The 16,837-nt window shown below is 43.1% G+C and overlaps 1 protein-coding gene across 2 annotated transcripts in view; it reads right to left on the bottom strand.

The window, feature by feature from the left end:
* TSNARE1 (t-SNARE domain containing 1) overlaps nt 1–16,837 on the bottom strand; it is a 235,980-nt gene that overhangs the window by 125,665 nt on the left and 93,478 nt on the right. For both annotated transcript variants that reach the window (XM_036741455.1, XM_036741456.1), the window contains exons 6-7: nt 13,237–13,311; nt 11,148–11,219 (exon numbers count right to left, since the gene is read on the bottom strand). In XM_036741455.1, coding sequence (XP_036597350.1) covers nt 11,148–11,219; nt 13,237–13,311 — 147 coding nt within the window. The remainder of the gene's footprint in view (nt 1–11,147; nt 11,220–13,236; nt 13,312–16,837) is intronic.

Below are 16,837 nucleotides of genomic sequence, written 5' to 3'. Positions count from 1 at the left end.
TACCCATTATACCACCAGCACTCTTCCTGGACTAGATGGTTCTTTAGGTTCCCAAGAGCTCTGAAAATGACAGCATAATACAATAAACATCCATTAAGTATCTATTGTGCACAAAGCAGGATGCTCAATGTTGTGTTCAATGATTCTATTATAAGGCTAGGCTTCCACCTCCACTCCAAATAATGTAATCAGAGTAGCCCTGAACACTTCCACTGAATCAATACAATCAATACAAGTGTAAACTAAATATGATTAAGTCCTTAATCAATTTGAGAGGATTATAGGGTTTGGGCCATAGGATGAAAGGCCTATGACTTTATTAATTGGTTGAGAAGATCTAGTCTTATCTCTTGAGCTACCCACAAAAAAGTACAAGCCAGCTCAAAGTGGGCAGTCAGGAGGTGAATCAGTTTGGTAATGGACAACTTTTCTTTTTTGGAGGGGGGAAGACAGGGCAATTGGGGTTAAGTGACTTGCCCAAGGTCACACAGCTAGTAAGTTTGTCAAGGGTCTGAGGCCGCATTTGAACTCAGGTCCTCCCGACTCCAGGGCCAGTGGTCTACTCGCTGCACCACCTAGCTGCCCCATGATGGACAACTTTCAGTTTGGAGATTTGTGGGAGAGTGTACCTCATGCTTTTTGAGGGAATGTTTTTGTTGCTACATTCTTGCTATATACCATCTTAGCAAATGCCTTTGCTTAAAAAGGTAAGGAAAAAGGGAATAAACATTTATATAGGCCCTACTATGTGCCAAGTACTATTCTAAATGCATTTCACAAATATTTCATTGATAAAATGAAAAATTTGAAATTTGAAAAAGCCAATTAAGTCATGCCAATTGTAATTGGGAGGCACAAAGGTGGGGATTTGTGAGTAATAGTAAGAAATTCAACCTCTTAGGGCTACCCCTAGAACTCTGCGAATGAGTAATCAACTGTCTTCTGGAAACCATTTTCCCTCCCCCCTCAAAGGAAGTGGGAACTGGGGAGGTTACCCTGGAGGGGGTGCTGCACATTGAACAATCTGTGAATCTATCTAAACCAACCCCCTCCTGTGGCTTATTTCACTCAGCTCTGTGCATGCCAGAGATGAAATGTGGCACCTCAAGTCTTCTGGGAGGTCCTTCACGTGGGACTTGGGAAGTCTTGTACTTTAGGTCTACAAAGCATTTTCATCACAATAACACTGTGAAGAAGCTAGCACAAGTAGAATTATCCCCATTTTATAGATAGGGACACTGAAGAGGCGATTAGCATAATGGCCCCAGAGTCATACCATAAGTCCAGCATCAGAGCTGGATCTCGAACCCAGCTCTGCCACCTCCCACCACAGGGCCCCTTCTTCCATAACCACTGAGGTTAAGTATTCTCCCAGACACAGGCTGGAATGTTGCCTCTCACCCAAGCACAAGAAGAAAGTGGGCAGAGGGATTTTTTCAAAAAAATAAATTAATAAATGAATGAATGAGAATAAAGAGTTTATAGAAAAGAGAAAGAAAAAACCGTTAACAAGCTTTACTATTCCAAGGCGGTAATTATCATCCTCGCCTTTCCTGGAGTGGGTGGGAGGAAGTGAGCAGACCAAGAATATGGGGTGGGGAGAAAGGGGGAGGCAGGCTGGACCCAAGCCAATGGCCAGCCCCTCCCCCACCCCCTGTCACAGTTTTTGGAAGCGGGGGACCGATTTTACAAGGCCCAGAGTTATTCCCTCAAAGATGCAGATGGGGGGAGAGCAATGGGAGAGAATACTTACCTGATAAAAATAATAACACATTCCCATTGAGCATTAGTAGGATTTGGAGCTGAAAGGGACCTTAGAAGCTATCTAGTTCTCAGAGAAGGGAAGTGATTTGCCCAACATCATACCAAGAACAAGTATTAGGGCCAGAATCCACATCCAGGTCTCCTCACTCTAAATGCAGGGCCTTTACCACTAGTCAATAAATCAATAAACACTAATTCAACGCATACCGTGTTCTGGGAACATGTTAGGTGCTCAGATCACAAAGATGAAACCATTCCTCCTAACAAGGAGCTGACCAGTTTGCAAAGTTTTCCTCAGGACTCTGTGCAGGGAAGGATGATTACTTTTATTTTGCATGTAAGGAGAGGTAAGTGGCCCTACCAATAGTCATACAGTTGTCTGCAGACTATCTACAATTGCAGACAAAAGTCTGCAAAAGTCAACCCCAGGAGAAATGTGTCTATCTTGGCTTTCTTATTCCTCTGAGCTCGTCCAGCCCAGCCAGGCTCAGACCCACCCAGTCCAGGGCCCTATATGTAAAGAAAAGGCTCCTTTCCTAATATGAGGGATGATCCTCTCTGAAGCCCTTTCTGCCTTTCCAGATACCACCTCCACCAGGAAGCTCCTGCCCTGATTCACTAGAGCAACCTCATCAATCCCAGACCTTCTGAACTAAATCCTGTTGTGTACATTTCTATAGCATTAACGTTTACAAGGAACTTTTACAGTAGACCTGAGTGAGGAGAAAGCCAGCCATTGTAATCCCATTTTACAGAGGAGGAGACTGAAATATAGAAAGACAGGGTGACTTGTCCGTGAGGTTCACATTTCTGTTGAACATCAGAGCCCAGAATGAACCCACGTCCTCCTGCCTCTAAACTATTACATTTACTACTAAGCATCAGTGCATGAGAATCCCAGAATCACTGAATCTGAGTTGGAAGGCACCTTAGCAGCCATCTCGTCCAACCTATACACAAAAGGATTATTCTCAGTTACAGTTCCCGTATCAGGCTGGCTGATCATTGAGCCTTGATAGATGTCCAAGGAGGGGGACCCCACCCTGCTGCAGGCAGACTGTTCCACTTTTGGACAACGATAATCAATCACAGGATAACAGAATCTCAGATGGTTGACATCTCAGAGACCATCTCCTGGGGTTCTTAACCTTCGGTCTGTGAACTAGCTAGCTAGCTAGATACATACATACATACATACATAGATGTAGATAATATAAATATGTATGTGTATATGAATATATATTCACACATACACAGATATTGACAACTGCATTTCAATATAATTGGTTTCCTTTGTAATCTGTTAGATTTTATTTTTTGTATTTAAAAACATCATTCTAAGGAGTCCACAGGACTCTCCAGAATTCTCCAGGTCAGGACACAAAGAAGGTTAAGAATCCCTAACTAAGCCAAATTCCCGCCACATGGATGAGCACCCTTGACAGCATCCCTCCCAGGGGGTCATTCAGCCATCTATTGAACAAATCCAGGAATGGGGAACTTACTACCTACTCAGTGCTATCCCAGTTTGCTCCCCTATGCTATCATGGAACAGCGCCGATGGTTAGGCAGCTCTTCCTCATACTTAAATTTGGTTCTCTGGGACTTTCTGGCCTCGCTCCTAGTCTACTACATTCATGGGCCTCGGAGAACAAGTCTGCATGCTCTACCCCATGAGAGAGCTTCTGAAAGTTAAGGAGTTAATGAAATGGGTGCAAGCAGCTGGACAGCACCTTGGAAAGCAGTAAGGTTGACCCTGATACTATGAGTCATGGGAAGGGGTGGGGGTGGATATTTGAGGGGGGCAACAGGTGTGGCAAAGAGGAAGTCCAGGAGGGAGTCAAGAAGAAAAGATGCAGCCAATCAGGAAAGACAAGACTATTGGAGCTGTACTAAAGGTCTGACTCTAGGCAGGATGAAAGCCTCATATCTAGAACCGATAGCATCAGGTAACATTCTAGACGTACTGCAACGTTCTTCCTTCCATACATTTTACATTTCAGCTAAAGGGGATGTTTCAACAATCCAGCTAGCAGCTTCTGTGGGGGTGTAAGATCCACCCACAGCCAGCACCCAGAAAGCTGCCAACAGCACAGGTTCTTTTGATCTGCTTAACTAAGGAAAGAAAGGTGAAGGGGTTGACAAGCTTACTTTAATTCAACATACCAATATCATTCACTTAGTTCAGAGGAAAAAACCAGAGGAAAAAACTTCAGAACAGAATACAAACAAATTACAAGCATCAACAAACAGACCTTGTCTGATTCAAATCCCAATACACAGTTACCAGAGCTCAGCAAAGTCTCAGCATCCGGATTCACAAGCCGGAGGGCTCTTTGGCTACAGCTGTCCAGAGTCTCCTCATCAACACCATCTCGAGAACCCTGCACAAATGGCTCTGTCTTTCCTTCTTATAGGGCTTTAGCCGTCATCAAATGTCATCTGAGTGACCAGAACTTTGGCTGCTATGATTGGCTCTTGAGTTAGCCCCTCCCCTTAGGACCCTGGGAGGTTCACATCCACATAGGTTAGGTTAACACCTAAAATAGGGCATGGCTCTGGAGTTAGCACCTCCCCTTAGCCAGCCCCATCTTGGGCCCCACTCCAGTCACCAATCCACACCCACACAGGTTCTACACCTAATAGGGGTTTGGGCCTGGGGCTTAGCACCTAGTAAGGCTCAATGAAATACACTGAATTACTCAAAGCAAACAAAAGCCAAACTCTTCAAGGGCAGTAAGTGCTAAGGGGCCCATTTTGCTTACCAACGCAGGGGACTACTAGCCTTTCCTTGCCTTCTCTCAAAACAAAATATTCACACAAGCCACCCCCCATTTGTGGGACATACTCCTTCCTCATCTTGGCCTGTTGAAATCCTCTGCCTTTGAGATGTACCTCAGGTACCACCTCCTCCAAGAAGTCTTCCCTGAATGGGGATGCTGAAAATGATCTCTTCCGAAGCCAGCTTTGCCAGGTCTCTTTTGCACCTATCACATACTATTATTATATATTATATAATGTTCATCTGTATGGCCCCTGTCACTCTCTGGATGATAAGCTGGTGTGGTGAAAGAGAAAGAGCGATGGAAACAGATGACATAAAGAAACATGGGTTTGAATTTCACACCTGTTGTGATCTGGGCAAGTCATTTTACTTCCTTGAGACTCAGAACTTCAGTCATTTCTTCATTTGTAAATGGGAATAATAGCAGCCTCACTTATCTTACAGGGCCATCGCTGAAAGAACTTAACTTGCCACTGATGTGGGAGCTGTTATCAACTGAACTTCGAACTGCCCTGACACAGCTGTGTGCATATGGGTCTCCTCTGCATATAAATAACAAATGAATGCCTGCTGAAGTGCCCTCCTTATCTTAAAATAACCTTGTATCAGCCTCACATAAATTTTGTACCGATTTACCTGTATACATGCTACTTTCAAATCCTAACAGAACATAAACTCATAATACCTGAAGGTTATATAATTTTACTGATGTGGGAATACTCTTCACTGATGCAGCCCCTCTGTAATCTATACTATCTCGGGAGAGTTGCTGTAGCCAGCTTTGAAGAGTTTCTCACTTGTATCTCACTGGCATGACAAGTTCCTCAAAGGTAGTGGCCATTGGCATTTTTCATCTTTGTGACTTGAGAGCTTAATTGAGTGCCCCGAGTGTAGTAGGAGTCTTCTGGATTGTTGAGCTGACTGTGGACCATGCAGGAGGGTAGTCTTGGGGGTAAATGAGATCATCAAAGTAGGCACTGAGGGACCACTCTGCCTGCCCCACCCCACTTACCCTCTGGACAGAGACAACAACCACAGTATAAAGACAGGGACTGGGAGGGGGAGGTATCACACACACAGAGAGATCCAAAGAAAGACAGAAAGAGACACAGGGCTGCACTGATGGCGATAAGAGCAGGAATAGAGATAAAGGAAAAACTCAGGAGCAAGGGAGGCTTAGGACAGGAGGTGCACCTGTCCAGACGGGGAACAGACCTGTGGCCTTGGTCCAGAGGCCTCCACCTCTCTGCAGAATACCATGCTGGCCAGCCAGAGAAGTGCTCAGGTATTCCCTCCCAGGGGACCCAGCACAGTCTGCATGGAGGACTGGGGAGCCCATGTGTGTTCACAGGGATCCCCTCAGACTCCAGCATCACATGGAGGGAAATAATACTCCTCTATCTGTGATCCCTTAAGATTTCCAAGTGGCCTTCCACACAGAATCCCTTCGAGGTAGGTAATGAAGGCGCTGCTGTTGTCATTTGGCAGAGGAAACAGAGGCTCTTAGAGGAAAAACGTGACTTGGTTGGAGTCACATGGCTAGCTAAGGTTTGAATTCAAGTGTCCCGACTCTCAGTTCAGCATTCTTTCCACTAGTAACAATACCCATTCCCACTTCAATTAATCCTTTAAGATCTACAGAGTGTTTTTCTCACCAAAGGTACTCTTGTTCTCTCTTATAACAAGAATTTACACTTATTTAGAGCTCTGAAGCTCTCAAAGCAAGCCCCTTACATGCATGTATCTCTGGATCCTCACACTAGCCCCATGAGGCAGGGCATATAAAGATTATTATACTCATCTAACAAAAGAAAAAACTGAGCTAAGGCTAAGTTTTGACTCCCCAGAACTACAGAGTTAATAAGCACTGGCTGGAACCAGGATTTGGCCTCAAGTCTCTTTCCATTTATTCCCAAGTGTCTTCGAATGGTTTTCCATCCTTTCCCCAGCCCCAAAATATTTCATCCTGTAGCTTATTTTCATGGAACCATTTGAATTGGACTTATTTGCCCCAAGTACAGAAAGAGGCACAGGATGGGTAATTCGCTCAGCAGGCAATTTGAGAGTCCAGAGTGGACAGTCATAATCCACAGCTTTCTGGAAACTGTACAAAATGCCACTATCTTTGGCTAGGGGCAGGCAGCTTTTGAATATTCAGAGATAATTCAAAACCTATTCTGGCTTCTGAATACTTCCCCATCCAAGAAAATGAAATTGCCCAGGCCAACTTTAAGGAGGAGTTGTGCAACACTAAGCAAGTCAGGTTACCTCTCTGTGCCTCAATGTCTTCATTATCAAAGTGGAGGATCATAGTATTTGTAGAAGAAGGGATCATCTAGTCCAACTCCCTCAATTTGCAGTTGGGGAAACTGAGGCACAAAGCTGCTAAAGAGATTTGCTAAAGGTCATGTAGGTTGTAAGTAGAAGAATGAAGATTCAAATTCAGGTTTCTAGCTCCAAGAGGTCTTTCCAATCAACCAAAGTGCCAGTAATAAAAATGCATTTGTATGTACATTGCCTCATTTGAGGTTGTCATGAAGTTCAAATGAGATACCACGTGTAAAGTGCCAGCACTAGTTTATACCTGAACTATTACTATAATAGGCACCAAGACTACTGGACTTGGGATCGGGATCATAAAAGATTTAGAACCAGAAGGGAACCTTAAAACCATCAGGTCTCCACTCTTTCATTTTACAGATGAGGGAACTGAGGCACAGAGAGCCAAAGTCACTTGCTCTGGCTCACACAGCTAGCGTCTGAGGCAGGATCTGAACCCACATTTTCTTGGCTCCAAGTCCAGGGCTCTAGCCACAATGACAAGCTGCCTCTTGAGACCCAGTTGAAATTACAGCACTAACTGCTACTTACAGTGTGACCCTGAATAAGTCACCACTCAAGACTCAGTCTTCTCCTCTGTAGAACCGGAATGATATCAGTTGGACTTCTTACCTCACAAGGTTAGTGAAAAAAATGTACTATGAAGTTTAAAGCACTGTAGAAGTGTGAATTTATTACATTATCATCATCATTCTCAACCAGCCACAATGAGGTCGCTGCATCCACCTCCTACCCCCTACAAATGATGATGATGATGATGATGATGATGATGATGATGATGGTGATGATGGTGAGATGAAGGGCAATTTTCCAGAAAGGAAACTCTGTGCCATCACCCCTTTATTTTTGTTGTTGAGTCATTTCAGTAGGATCTGGCTCTCTGTGACCCCATTTGGGGTTTTCTTGACAAAGATACTAGAGTGGTTTGCCATTTCCTTCTCCAGCTCATTTTATAGCTGAGGAAATTGAGGTAAACAGGGTTAAGTGACTTCCCCAGGTCACATAGCTAGTAAGTATCTGAGGACAGATTTGAACTGAGGAAGAAGAGTCTTCCTGATTCCCAACTCATGGCTCTATCCACTGCCCCATCCTCATGCTAGGACAACTAGGACATCATAACATCCTCCCCTAGGGGCTGTAAGGGCAAGCAAAGTGGGACTTTTTACTGTTTTTTTTTGTTTTGGAGTGCTTCTCAGCACTAAGACAACCAAGTGCCTTTGATTGAGTCTTGCCTTGGTTTGTACGAAGGCCCACATCTTTTTGCTAATTAGGTCACCAGAGGTGTGAAGCCCTTGAGCTTTGAAAAAGTGTACATATACTCTGAGGTTAGCATTTTGCTTTGGGACTCATGTGTGATTTGACCAGACAACACTCTGGGTAGCCATTAGAGCCCCCTGGCTTTGAAAAACTCAGATGTCGGTGCTTCCCTCTCTCTGGTAACTATGTATGTAATGTTTTGGACAGACAGCTAGAATCCTGTCTGCTGATTTGTGTTAGTTTGCTCTGTTTATAGAATTTCTGCTTGTAATTTCTGTTTGTGTTTTCTCTGAAGTTCAGAGTGCTGACTTTTCCCCTGAACTAAGTGAATGATATATGTATGTTTAATTAAAGTGAGATTGTAATCCCCTTAAAGTTGGTTTCCTTAGAAAAGCAGATCAAAGAACCTGTGCTAGCAGCCCTCCTGTGTGCTGGTGTGATTGGCCTTACACAGTCACAGTATCAGCAAGTAGCGTTGTTGTTACAGGGGCAAAACACTTGAAAAGCTTCATGGTTTGCCCCATTCTGTTTTCTCCACTACCCTTTGATGTCCAAGTAGGAGATGAAAGACAGAAGACATCAGCCAACAGCCTAGACAGGAAAAGACAGTTTTTGTATGTGTGAATCACCCTTCTGTTTTCATGTCTGTTCCCAAGGCTCAGGACATCTTTGCTTAAATAAGACCCTCTGCTTTAATGAGCTCTATTAGAGCTTAAAAACATTCACTCAGCTGGAATCCCTGGAGGAACACCCATGAATTAGACATTTCTAGTAAAACGGTGCTCTCCTAATGTTTCACAGAATCACAGATTTAGGGATGGGAGAGTCTTCAGTGGTCATCTAATCCTACCTATTTCATTAGGTCTTCCATCAGAGCAGAAGCATTTACAATATAATAAACACTCGGCCCCACAAAGAGAAGTATCAATAGGAGCACAGTTCATAAATGAGATAATTGAGCTTCTCCACCAGAGATATTTGCTGGCCTACATGTAGACTCCACATTCTTTTGCTATGAAAATGCAGACTCATTATGACTAAACCTTAACATTAAAAATTAAATTAGATTAATGAATGAATAAATAAACTGTGTTCTAGTAATTACCTAATATAGAAACCAGATGGTCAGTGATGGTCTGAGCTAATGGTGCCCTGTAACGTTTGCTTATTATTGTGCCACCACAGAATTAAAAAAAAATGTTAGGTAAGGTAAACTTGGATAATTTGGTATGTCTTTTTCTTTTCCTCTGGGACTGGCTGATTTTGATATAAGCATCTCTTTAACAGTCAACCCAGTACACCGCAGGGGGATCCTAATGAGGATATGTTCACAGTTTTGATTTCCATATGGGCCAACTGCCTTCCAAGGCATCAGGCTGAGCCCTAACCTTGGTCACAGAAGAAACCCCTGTCTAGGCTGAGAGACAGACAGACAGGCAGACAGATGGACATATAGGGACCAACAGACACACACAGAGACAGACAGACACAGGCAGGTAGAGAAATAGATAGATAGATAGATAGATTGATTGATAGATAGATGATAGATGGATAGACAGACAGACAGACAGATAGATAGATAGCATTTTCTTACTGGGTGTCAAACCAGTTGTTAAGTGTTACATATACAAATACAAATATCCTCCTTGCCCTCAACGCATTTACATTCTAATATGGGAAGTAGGAAGGGTGGTGACAAGGGAAAGGGCAATGTAAGCAGAATCTGGTGGAAAGGCTGCCACAAAGGTATGGAGGCCTGGTTTCATACAAGAAAGTTCAACTATCAGAGCCCATTGTCCCAGGGGCAGAGTCCAAGGTTTGGGGTACAGAGAGCGGGGCAGATAGGAGTGATGGCCAGCTTGTAGGCAGCATGGTAATAGATGGCCAGGAAGTAGTATGGAAGCCAGATTCTGGGCAAGACATGGTGAAGGCAACCCTGTTGGAGCCCAGAGTCCCAGTCTGACTTGATGGTGGGACAGACAGCCTGGGCCCTAACCCTGGAAATAGCCAGAGCTCTAACACACACTGTGCCATTGCTTTTCACTGGACCTGTGTGAGACATCAGGTAGGTTCTAGGTAGCCTATCTGTTATGGCAATCAGACTCTTCCCAGATGCTAAGACTATCAAGTCTCCCCTTCCTTTGAATGGGTGGGAAACCTTTTGCTGTCTTCGTTTTGGAGTATTTCTCAGCACTGAGGCAATCAGGAGTCAATGACTTGTATATGATGTGATACTGGGGATGGGGAACTTTCACACATCCAGCCTGGGTGAGGTCAGAGCCCTCACGGCTCCAAACAGAATATAACTGAGGTGAGCTTGGTGTTTGACTTTTGGGGCTCACTCGTGAGAGGAGTGTTGAGACTCTGATCAAGCCTTTGTAACTACCCCCTGGCTTTGATAACCCAGACACATATTGGTGCTTCTCTGGTAACTATGAATTGTGATTTGAATTAGACAAGGTCTGTCTGTTGATGCTTGTAATTTGTTTGTATTTGCTCTGTAGTTCAGGGTGCTGGCTTTTTCCCCTGAACTAAGTGAATGATATTTGTATGCTGGATTAAAGTAAGATTGTTAACCCCTTAATGTTGCTTTCCTTAGTAAAGCAGATCAAAGAACCTGTGTTAGCAGCCCTTCTGTATTCTGGTGTTATTGGCCTTACACAGCAACAGTAGCTGCTAGCAGATTTTTGCTACACTATCCCCCCGACTCCCTTCCTCCATCCCAGGAGACTGATCTTGGAGTACACAGCCCCCTGAGGGTCATGGGAGACCAATCTCTTCTTACTGGACGCAAAGCAGTATGTGAGGAGTAAAGTACCCAGCTCAAGAGGGAGATTCCTTAGATCAAACCAAGCCATCTGCTCCCTCTCCTTCTCCTCCTCCACACTCCTCATGCTTCCCAGGAGAAATAAAGATCATATTACTGCATTACAACCCTAGCTCTCCAACCCTGTGCTGCATACGCCAGGGCAGGCTCCCCCACCATGTCCATGACACCCACCTGCCTTCTGCTCCTCTGTGCTCCTGCTGTGGCCACCAGGGGAAGTGGGGTCTTGGACATCTCTGCTATTTTCTGTCAGACAAAGCATTGGAAGGAGGTGAGGAAGGAGGTGAGTAAATAGAGAGCTTCTGGCTAGGGCCACAGACATAATCATGCCCATTTGACTCCCTTCCACCCACCCTCCCCCAGGGAAGGGAAATGGCCTAGGAGGGGAGAAACCTGGACTTTAGCCCAGAATCACTGATTAGTGAGCTCTGTGGTCTTGAGAGACAATCCTGGGGTAGTAGGAACAACCAGACAAGAGGTAATCTGAGTCACAGTTTCGGTACTTATTAGGTCTGTGGTCACACGTAGGTCCCTTCGCCTCTGTGGGCCTTACTGTCCTTATATGTAAAATGGGGATAATGATACTCACACTCTCTACCTCACATGACTGCTGTGCTTTGGAAACTCGAAAGAGTCATGGAAATGTGAACTGTTATCGCCGTCATTATATTATTATACCTTAACATGTTGGGAACTCAGCTTTCTTATCTTGAAAATTCTTCTCTCTCAAATCTATAAAAGTTATTGTAGAACTTTCTCATCTGTAAAAACTGGTCTAAGGTCCCTTACAGACCTAATTTAATACTATTCAGCAAGCATTCACTGACTGCCTATGGTGTGTTAGAAAGAAGTTCCCACCTACGAGTCAGACTCTGCCCCAAGTCTAAGAGGAACCTTGGATGAACCATCTTCCCATCCAGAGGCAGAGGTCGGACAAGATGACATACAAGGTCCCTTTTAGCTGTGACACCGTCTTTCGAGGGCTCTTCTAGCTCAGGTACACTATGTCTTGACCTCCAAGAAAGTCCTGGGCTAGCTAAGCTCAAAGGGGATGATTTGTGGGGAGCTACAGGAACAACAATAACAAAGAGTCAACCCCTGCCACAGAAGTAGTATAAGACTTCCTTACTGTTATAATGGATATAATATTATTTGTATTATCTACCTCATAGAGTTACTCTAGAGAAAGCACTTTAAAAACCTTGGGTCATTATAAAAATGTGAGCCTGTGGTCTTCTTATTAGGCTTCTCTGATTATACATGGTGGATGGAGTCGGGGCAAAATATGTATAGAGATGGGCCTTAGGATAGTGACCTTTGGGAAGATTGAGAAGCATTTGAAAAGCCAACAAAACCTAGTCAAGTACATCTTAGGGATGTTAAAACATAGATCATAGAAAGTTAAGACTGGAAGGGGCTTTGAAATACAGATTTTCAGAGCTGAAAGAGAACTTAGAACATAGAATGTTAGAGTTGGAAAGAACCTCAGAACCTAAAACCTAGAACCTAGAATGTTAGAGCTAGAAGAGACTTTAAGCACAGAATGCCTGAACTGGAAGGGACTTCAGAATGTTAACACTTAATATTTATGGATTTCAAAGGGTTTTACATACAATAGCTCATGATTCTCAAAAAACAAAACAAAACAAAAAAAAACCCTGTGAGGTTGCAAGTGAAAGTATCTTCATCCCCATCTTACAGGCAAGGAAACTAAGGTTGAGAAAAACAAAGTGATTTGTCTAGGAACGGACAAGTCAGTGGCACAGTACAGTCTTCTGAAGAAGTACCAAAGGTCACAGAAGTAGGAAGCACTGAAACTCAGATCTGAATCGAAGTCTCCTGACTCCAAATCCAGCACCACGGCTGCCTGTGCTCCTACCTAAATCCCCAGGGTGTGGTGAGGATTGGATGAGCTAAGAGAATGGGGAATAGCTTTAAACAGTCCAAAAAATGGCTGTACGGATGTGAACCTCTACTCAAAGCAAGTCACACTGGGCTCCTAGCTACCCCCACCTTGGCTAGTACAGAATCTTTTCCTGATGGAAGCCTAGCAATTCTCTAAGCCTCAGGGCTTTTTTAATCTATAAAATCTGTAAAAAAAAAAAAAAAAAAAAAACAAACCACTATCTACTGTAGAAGTTCATGGTGAACAAATCAACTGGGAATGCGTAAAGCTCTATATAAATGGAAGGTATTTTATCACTATTATTCCCCCTCCAAGGCACACTGTAGGGGAGTGGGGCAATGGTCCCAGAGCCCTCACCTTCTGGACAGCTCCATAGTGCTGGAGAACATCCAACAGCTGATTCTTCAGTCTGTCCAGCTGGAGGCACTCTTGCTGCAAGAACAGAGAATGGGTGAGGGGCACTCCTCTGGTCAACGGGCATCCTGAGCCACTGTCATGCTACTGCTCACTACCACCATTCATTCCACCCTGGAGAACTAAAGGGGTTCTAGAACCTGAACTTGCATCATTATTTCCAAAACTAAAGGCTTGATGGACTATGTGGGATCGAACGGAAGGATGACTGCCCTACTTATCACTGTTTAATGCTAGAAGAAGCACTGGCAAAATCCAATTCTGAGACTGTCAGTATTCACAGATATTAGTGATATCTCCTGACTCAAATTTGAATTTATAAAGCATCGTAACTCTAGAGCTAGAAGGGCTCTCAGAAGCCATCAAGTCAGTCCAATCTCCTCATTTAAGAGATTTGTACTGTGTCAGAGGTACGAAGGATCAGAGTCAGAAGTCAAACCCTGCTCCACTGACTCCACAGTCAGTGCTCTTTCTTTGTTTTAAAACAATTCTTTTTTTTAAGTTAACAAATCTACTTTCTCTTCCACCTCTCACCCCATTAAAAAATGAGGGGGAGAAAGAAAAACAGCCTCCTTTTAACAATTATACATACAAAAACCAAAACAAATTCCCTCATCGGCTATATGCAAATATTTGTGTATATATTATATGTGTGTACACAATAGACATGTGTGTACATGTATGTATGTGTATATGCACACACATATTTCTATATACATACATGTTATACACATATATTCATATATTTACATATATATGTAAAAATTCTGCACCCTGAATCCATCCCTTCTCTGCCAGGAAGCAGACAGCACGTTTCATCATTCTCTTCCTCCTCTGGATTCATGAACGGTCATTGCATTGATCAAAGTTCTAAGGTCTTTCAAAGTTGCTTTTTGTGTTACAGCATTGGTGATATTGTATATATTGTTCTCCTCATTTTCATTCTTCATCAGCTTGAACGATTTTTTCAAAATGGGTCACTTTCATGATACTGATGTTACAGTATAAATTCTTCTGGTTCCGCTCACTTCACTCAGCATCAGTTCATACAAGACTTTCCATGCTTCTTTGAAACCATCTATATAGTACCTTCATTTCCTATGTCTCGTTAGCATTCTATCATATTCACATACCACCATTTGTTCAGCCATTCACCAGTTGATGAGCATCCCTTTAGTTTCTTTTTTATTGCTACCTCTAAAAGTACTGCTAAGAATATTTTTGTACATAAAAGATCTTTTTTCTATTTCTTTGATCTCTTCCAGGTATACGTCTCACAGCAGTATAGTTCAGTCAAAGGGTATACGTTGCTTAGAAACTTTTTGTGTATCATTGCAAACTGCTTTCGGGAATGGCTGCACCCATTCACAAGTCCACCAGCCATGCATCAAAGTCTCTGTCTTCCTATAACCCCTCCCACATGTTTCCTTTTCTTTTTTGTCACTTTTGCCAATCTGGTGGGTGTAAGGTAGAACCTCAAAACTGCTTTAATTTGTTGTTCCTGTCATTCAGTCATTTTCAGTCACGTCCGACTCTCTGTGATCCCATTTGGGGTTTTCTTGGCAAAGAAACTGGAGTGGCTTGCCGTTTCCTTCTCGAGCTCATTTTATAGATAAGGGAAATTGAGGCAAACAGGGTTAAGTGACTTGCCCAGGGTCCCATAGCTAGTAAGTGTCTGAGGCCAGAGTTGAACTCAGGAAGATGAGTCTTCCTGACCCCAGGCCTGGCACTCTATTCACTGCACCACCTAACTGCTCTTACTTTAATTTGCAATTCGCTAATGAGTGATTTGGAGTTGTTGTTTTTTTTTTTTTTTTCAAATGACTATAGCTAGCTAGGTTCCTTCACTTGAGAATCTGATGATTCAGGAAGATCCTTAGACTACTTATCAATTGAAGAATAGCTCTTTATTTTTTTATAAATTTGACTCCATTCCCTAAATATCTTGGAAATAAGACCTTTATCAGAGAAATCAATGATAAATATTTTCCCCCAGTCATGTTATTTTCCCTTTTAATCTTAGCTTTATTGGATTTGTTTGTGTAAACATGTTTTTAAATTTCATGTAATCAAGATGGTTCATTTTATCTTTTGTGATTCTCTCTATCCCATTTTTGGTTGTGAATTTTTACTTTATCCACAAATGTGAAAGGTAATTTTCCCATATTTCTTTGCCTTGTTTATGATGTGAGCTTTTATATCTTAATCACATATTTATTTCGGAGCTTATCTTGGTATATGGTGTCAGATATTGCTCGAAACCCAATTTCTGCCAGAAGCTGGCCAGTTTCCCCAACAGTTTTCATCAAATAGTGGGTCTTTAACCCAGGGACTCCCATTGCATCCTGGGCCATCTCCAGCAGTCCTGATGAATATCAGGCCACTGGACCCAGGTGGCTCTTTTTTCAAGTGAAGCTGGTAACCTTGCAGAGCCCTCCCTCACTCAAATCAGATTCAACTGCAGGTCATGGCATCATTTTCCTGATGTCATGGTCCTCTTCAAAAACAAAGGACAAAGACAACCTAAGGTCTTTGTGTTTATCAAACACTAGACTACTAGCTCATTTGCTTCTATATGTTGTGAACTTAATCTGTTCAACTAATTGACCTGTTTTTGCCATCTAGTGTATAATTTGAGCTCTGGTGCTGATGAGCCATAGCTCTTGCAACTACGACCTCTTGCTTTTTTATTTGTGTTCATGCCCTCCCTTTCTCCTGGTGGAATGTAATTTCCTAGACAGCAAGGACTGTTTAGTTTTTGTCCTTTGGGTCTCTGCACATAGTAGGCACTTAATAAATGCTTGATGACTGATGGACCGATTGGTTGATTTCTCTCTCCCTCTCAGTCCATAACTGCGCAAAGTGCTCAACTAGCCCAAAGCAGTAGGAAACCATCAAAACGGGTTGCATTCCATAATGGGCTATAAATTCTGTGTTAAGTGCACAAAGTTCTCCAGGCTATCATTTAAACACCAACTTCTGGCATGAAGCTATCATGGCATCAGATCAGTGCCCTGGCAGTTTGCAATAGAGCAGAACACCAGGGTGAGAGCCCATCAATTCATCATTAAACCACACAGGCAACTCCACAGCAAGAGCCAAGACTTTTTTGAACCTCCATCTTCTCCTCTGTAAAACCGGGGAAAAAGGGTAGCTCATCTCTAAGGCACCTTAAGGCTCCGAAATTCTGTGATCATGTGCATGGTCATCACCTGCATTTCAAGCTCTCAACACAGCTGCTTTAGAATTTTCCAAGAGCAACCTAACCCGCTTCCCCATCTGTGATCTAATCCATCTATTCCTCCACAGGCTACTGAGTTAAATCATCACAAAGCTCTCATCCCGTTATGTCACCATGTGATCCCACTGACGATGGTGATCCCAACAATGGGGAGGGTTTATGTTGATATTAACAATAGTTTGGTAATGATGACAATGATGGTGATAATGGTGAGAGTGATGATGAGGATGGTGATCCTGATGGTCATTATGACGGTGACAAAGACGTTGGCATTGGTGAGTAAACAATAATGACTTTCCTTTC

This window comes from Trichosurus vulpecula, chromosome 1, assembly GCF_011100635.1.
Source record: "Trichosurus vulpecula isolate mTriVul1 chromosome 1, mTriVul1.pri, whole genome shotgun sequence".
NCBI lineage: Eukaryota > Metazoa > Chordata > Mammalia > Diprotodontia > Phalangeridae > Trichosurus > Trichosurus vulpecula.
The sequence above is the reverse complement of the archived record's forward strand: the minus strand, read 5'-3'. Positions and strand labels throughout refer to the sequence as shown.